This window comes from Xenopus tropicalis, chromosome 4 (assembly GCF_000004195.4).
Source record: "Xenopus tropicalis strain Nigerian chromosome 4, UCB_Xtro_10.0, whole genome shotgun sequence".
NCBI lineage: Eukaryota > Metazoa > Chordata > Amphibia > Anura > Pipidae > Xenopus > Xenopus tropicalis.
The window spans coordinates 112,191,822-112,198,478 of NC_030680.2; the positions used below are offsets into that span (position 1 = coordinate 112,191,822).

General features: G+C 40.8%; 1 protein-coding gene across 2 annotated transcripts in view; it reads left to right on the forward strand.

Annotated features, from left to right (window-relative positions):
- The window catches only part of LOC100492420, a 42,951-nt gene extending 40,217 nt beyond the window's left edge, over nt 1-2,734 (forward strand). For both annotated transcript variants that reach the window (XM_031901044.1, XM_031901045.1), the window contains 2 exons: nt 1,491-1,715; nt 2,500-2,734. In XM_031901044.1, the coding sequence (XP_031756904.1) occupies nt 1,491-1,715; nt 2,500-2,525 (251 nt within the window). In that variant the 3' untranslated portion in view covers nt 2,526-2,734. The remainder of the gene's footprint in view (nt 1-1,490; nt 1,716-2,499) is intronic.
- The last annotated feature ends 3,923 nt before the right edge of the window (nt 2,735-6,657 follow it).

Here is a 6,657-nt window from a genome sequence, read left to right on the forward strand (position 1 = left end):
GCCTCACTTGCCTCAATTAAGGTCAGTGTTCACGACTCCACCATAAGAAAGAGACTGGGCAAAAATGGCCTGCATGGCAGATTTCCAAGGCGCAAACCACTTTTAAGCAAAAAGAACATTAAGGCTCGTCTCAATTTTGCTAAAAAAAACATCTCAATGATTGCCAAGACTTTTGGGAAAATACCTTGTGGACCGACGAGACAAAAGTTGAACTTTTTGGAAGGTGCGTGTCCCGTTACATCTGGCGTAAAAGTAACACAGCATTTCAGAAAAAGAACATCATACCAACAGTAAAATATGGTGGTGGTAGTGTGATGGTCTGGGGTTGTTTTGCTGCTTCAGGACCTGGAAGGCTTGCTGTGATAGATGGAACCATGAATTCTGTCTACCAAAAAATCCTGAAGGAGAATGTCCGGCCATCTGTTCGTCAACTCAAGCTGAAGCGATCTTGGGTGCTGCAGCAGGACAATGACCCAAAACACACCAGCAAATCCACCTCTGAATGGCTGAAGAAAAACAAAATGAAGACTTTGGAGTGGCCTAGTCAAAGTCCTGACCTGAATCCTATTGAGATGTTGTGGCATGACCTTAAAAAGGCGGTTCATGCTAGAAAACCCTCAAATAAAGCTGAATTACAACAATTCTGCAAAGATGAGTGGGCCAAAATTCCTCCAGAGCGCTGTAAAAGACTCGTTGCAAGTTATCGCAAACGCTTGATTGCAGTTATTGCTGCTAAGGGTGGCCCAACCAGTTATTAGGTTCAGGGGGCAATTACTTTTTCACACAGGGCCATGTAGGTTTGGATTTTTTTTCTCCCTAAATAATAAAAACCCTCATTTAAAAACTGCATTTTGTGTTTACTTGTGTTATCTTTGACTAATAGTTACATGTGTTTGATGATCAGAAACATTGTGTGTGACAAACATGCAAAAGAATAAGAAATTAGGAAGGGGGCAAATAGTTTTTCACACCACTGTATTAACTAATGCAGCACTCTAACATTTAGGTTATTACAAAAAAAGATCCAATGATTAATGAGCTGGCAAACCTCTTCTGAATACTCTTCCTTGTGGTCTGCTGACATCCCAGTTCTGCTTGGTAACAGAAAGTGACACATTAGAGCCTTTATTTGCAGTAAAATAAACAAATGCAGGGCACATTAAGGTTATGTTCTAGTTTTCATCCATTTCTAGGCAAGTTGCTTCAAAGGATAAGTAAGCCTTTTGGTTTGAAATCCCCTAAAATTACAGTAGGCACCTGAGGTCATCATAGTGAGAGAGGAGAGGAAGGCTCAGAAAGCAAAAGGGGGCTGGGCTAGACAAGGAAGTCGGTAAAAGGGCTGTAGTTGAACTGGCTGTAATATAGAAATGAAATAAATCTGGTTGCAGGGAGAAAGGTATGTTATTCTGGGGGCTATAGAGAGACCTAAAAAAAAAGTTTATTCTTTAACATGTTATCAGCTGATGTAGCCATCTCCTTGATTCTTTAAGCACCGTGTCCTCCACAAGTGAATGTAGCAGAGGTGTATGGCGAAACAATGCGGATTTCCTGGTCGCAGTCAGTGAACACGGAGGAGTACAGAGTACTGAATGCTGCTACTAATGCCACACTCTGCGTAACTGCCAGCTTGGCTTGTGAGATTCCCTTCACAGAAAATGTTCTTTTAGTTATTGCAGTGAATCTCTCCGGAGAGAGCGATCCATCCATCCTTCCTGGTAAGTGTTCTATAATGGAAAATGCATACTGGGAATTCTCACTAATGGGCAGGGCAATTCACTGCAGATTTAATTAGGAATTTAGCAAAAGCACTGGAGGAGCAGGTTCCTCCACACAAAAAAAATCTAAAAATAAATCATCATCAATCTGATTTGCTGAACCACTTATATTTGCCCATTTAGATTGTAAGCTCTATGGGGCAGGGACCTCCATCCTCTTGTCTCTGACTCTTAACTTATTGCAACTGTACCTTGTATTTATAGTTATACTTCATATTTATCTATAATTATTATTTTAATAACCACATTTGTATTAATCTATTGTTCTACAGTGCAGCGCTGCGTACATTAGTACAGAATTATAATGCACATATAACAATTATACCTGGTTCCTACTGTTTTATTAGTAGTATAATAAACAGATCATCCTCCTCCCTCTACAAAAGCGGAAGATAATGTGCCTGGTTTCCTTTTATTCGCCATTGCACACAAACATGGCACAAATGAGTTACCATCAAAAAGACCCAACACAAACACAGCAATGTTGCTATTCGCTGGAGATGAATTATTCTGTCTGTATGTGGTGGGGGGAGCAGATGACACAAAAATGTATTCCCATGTCAATAATTGTAGGTTTAGTTTTCTTAAAAGAAAAAAACACACACACACACCCACCCATACAACTTTAAGCTAGTAATGTCACAGAGTTATATAACATTATATTTCAGATGCAAGATATTTAAAAAACAAATGGTTATGATTGTTTCCTGATTTTTCCCTACAGGCTATAATAGAACAGCAACTCCATAATCGGCGCTTTACTGTACTGCAACACGTATATTCTGCTGCTAATAGTCAGCTATCAATTGGTCATATCAGCTCCACTGCACAGCACTGTCAGCAAGGGATGCTGTGGTTCTTGTCTTTGATTAGACATTCAGGCAACTATGCACTTTTATATACTGATTTCTTTCCAATACCTCAAACTGCTGTCATTTAATAAATCTTTAACCTATAAATATTGTTGTCTCTCTTTGTAAGAAACGTACATGGACATAAAGGAGGGTTAAACCCTTCATGAAGCATCTGTTCTTTTCAGAAGTCTCCCCGTGTCCTCACCTGCTATAAATTTGCAGAGTTACCCAGCAGAGTTCAAAGGGGCCATCTTCCTGTGTCTTCCAATCTTCTGTAAGAGCGCCGACATGGATCTTGGAAGACCAGTAAGATCTGTACTGACAACTGACAGAAGACAGACAGAAGATGGTGCCGCTAAACTCTGTAGATTTAAAGCAGGTTAGCACACAAGGAGACTTCTGAATAACATAGCTCTTGCAGGGGGCCTTGGAGGGGAGGCTGAGAATGGGGTAGGGTTTAGTTCTTATTTAAAGTGATACTGACACCAGAAATGAAACCTTTTTTATAACATTGTCATAACATTGCCTTTGCATGCTATTTATAATTTTGCCATAAAAGTATTTGTCCAAGCTTTTACATTCCCTATCTGATCCCCCATGTTCCTCTATGAGGGGGGCTGCCATATTTGTGCAGCAGGAGGAGCTATAACTGACAGGCTGAGAAGGGACAGTCAGGCTGGCAAAACAGTCAGGTTTTGGGATTTCAAGTAACAATTACTTACAAAAGCAGCCCTATCAGCAAAAAATTATCAACACAACCTATAGGTAACTTTTATGTAGATTCATATTTTAAAAAGTTGTTTTTTCGTGTCAGTATCACTTTAAGCTTTCCAGCAGTGCAATTCAGGGTGCAAGGAAGGCAAACCCCAAAAACAGTAACAAAGATCTCCCAAGTAAAAACAAACTCCACTGGGTTATAGTGGATAAAACTTTGGGTTCATATTTTTAACAAAAACTGTTGCTGAAACATAGTGGGCAGAAGACACGCGGAGGGACTGACCTACAAGGCAATTACACCTATACCAACAATTATCTAACCAATTTCTGCATTGTAAATTGTACAAAAACACTGGCACAGCAAGGCAATTATAAGCGGGGTGAACCCTGCACGTTTATTCAGTGCCAGCTATTTGTGTTTACCCTGCTTATATCTGCCCTGCTGTGCCAGTGTTTTTGTACAATTTACTCCAGATTGAAGGGTGTCGATCCCTGAGTAGACACTGTGCATCAGGTGGAATATACTTTAGAGGGGTCAGTGAGTTCTTCATTCGTTCATGCCAATTAAAGCAATTTTACCCATTTAAAGGGGCACTTTATTTATTTTTAACACCTAGAACAATGTGGATGAAGAAAATGTGCAATCAGCCAGATATTTATCAGTCAGGTTAAAATATCCTGTTGGACAAAGACTGCATCAGTGTGTTGGCATAGACTCATATTGTGACTAGATCAGTGGCCTGAAGGCCATCAAATCAGCCATATTTGGCCCATTACATCTGCTTGTTTGGTAACCATGGAAATCTTTCCATATATGCCCAAGCTTTAGTCAACCAGGCAGACATACCCAAAGCCATCTTAACCATTCTGTTATAGCACAAATATAGATGGAGTTAAAAATAATAACTTTTTCTCAAATTAGGGTACAGCCAGATGGGGCCGATTCTCAACATGTGGATAAACACAGGCCATGAATTAGCCTTTAAGCCGCAATCAAGCTTTCTGATGTGCCTGCACCTGGAGCCACAGCATCCGGGCCGAAATCCCCTCAATGTGCCTCTGTAGCCGGGGCAATGCAGTGGCTCTGGGTGAAGTCACATCTGTGTGGAAGCAAATCTTTTTCAAAAGCTTCAAGAAACCACAGATCTCAGTTGGCTTGAGTGATTTATCGGCATAGATGACTGATTGCTCTGTAGCAGAGTACAAGAAAATGAAAGCCGATAGATAGTGGTGCCAGAGAGCTAACCTTTAGACCAATGCCGCATAGGTGTTGAGCCACAAGTGGCCATCATTCAGAATTGATATACTGGTGAGTGGCCGTAAAAGCTAGCTGATAAGACAGAACTTCTCTAAATAGTGTTGGTGAGCAACACAAGCATGAAAAAAATTATTTGGGGGATGCCAAATAAGGACTAGGATTGGCTATTTGGTAGCCCCATGTGGACTGCTGGCCTACAGGAGATTTAAAAATGGGCACCTACTTTGAGGCCATTCGGGGCAACATCAATGGGGGTAGTAAGCAACTTGTTGATCACGAGCCACTGGTTGGGGATCACGTTCTAGATACTAACTGAATTGGGATAGGTCTCCCAACCTTGTCTCTAACATGGTTCCAGTTCTGTTTTGACCTAACTCCCATATCATCCCATTTAATCCACATTATAGAAGCCTTAAGTCGAGTTCTGGTTTCCTTACTTGCTATGCACCCTCTTGATCCTTAACTATCACTGCCTTGACCTCTCCAAACCCCTCCCTTATCGCATAGTTCCTAAGTTTAAACTCTGTCCCTATCGCCAACCCCTAGTTAAAAATGCAGAGTAGCGCAGCAGTGTACCTGGCCGACATTTTCTTACCAACTGAAAACACTTTGGGACTCACTGCCGATACAAACCTGCTTGGAGATAGATGGAAAACAGCTTCAACTGTGCATGCAGGTTCCATGTTGGCGGTGAGACCCAAAGAGTCTTCAGTTGCTAAGAAGATGTCGGCCACGTACGCTGCTGCGCTACTGCATTTTTAGCTAGGGGTTAGCAATAGGGAGTGTTTAAACTTATGAACTATGAAATGAGGGAGAGGTAAGGGGGGTCAAGGCAGTGATAGTTAAGGGGGCTTTTAGCACCCGGGGTTATAGTTCTCATTTAATCTAGGCAATCTAAGGCCAATAACAACATCACTACTAAAGGTGGCCATACACATGCAGCGATTCCGATCGTTCCCACCCTCCACTGACATTCAGGGCTGAAATGTCAGATATGGACGTAGAAACAATAAAAATTCTACCTCCACCTGCCGATTCAGCCCTGAACGTGGGATTTTGCTGGGTCGCCTTCAATGGTGCCCGATCAAAATCTTTTTACATGGCCAATCGACAAGTCATCCGATATCCGCAAGCCTTCTGCGATACCGGTCACCTCTTCGAGCAGCCATACACGCACCGAATATTGTACAAAATTTAGTAAGATCTTCTCTCCCAGCCCTAAGACACTCTTGGCAGAGAAAGGTTTGTCTTTTTTTTTATACTTCCTCTCTTGGCTAACTCACTTACCCCAGTATCAACCCCAATCTTGAAATGTTTCTTCTCATGAGGCATTTCTATTTGCATGTTCCAGCATTACCATAAACCTGTCTAGCAAATAAATATAATATTATATATAATATATATATATATTTTTTTTTTTCTACCTCATTACATCCCAGTATTCCCTATTATTAGTAATGACTCCACTATCATTCCCAGGCCCAGTGTTTTTGCCTTCTCCTTTAATCCTCACATCCCATCATTAACCAAATCATATAACTTTCAGCTAATGAATCTTATAATTGTTAGTTACAAGATCTCACCAGCATTCTGATTCCCATATAATATATTACAAATTACTGTATCTATTCATTGGCTTTTCTTTCAAGGGAATGTCTTGACTCCCCTAGACATAAGAAGCCATTCTTTACTACCCTTGTATTTTAAAGCAGTGCACAATTCTGAACCACTCTACATCCACCAAATGACTCATAATAATCTCCTCCCTTTCTACCATATATTGCACAAAACAAGCTTATATGTAAAACCCTGCTTCATCTAAATAAACTATTTTCATAAAAATATACTTTTGATAGTAGTAGGTGACATTGGGTACTCCTAAATAGAAAATTGTGATTTTTAAGAATTAAGGGCCACCCCCTGGGATCATAGGATTCAGTGCACACATACACGCCAGGCCCCATCAGCCAATTAACAGACAGAGTTCTGCCTTTTGCTCCCACACTACTTCCTGTTACAGTAAGATCTGCATTATTTCTGGTCATGTGATCTC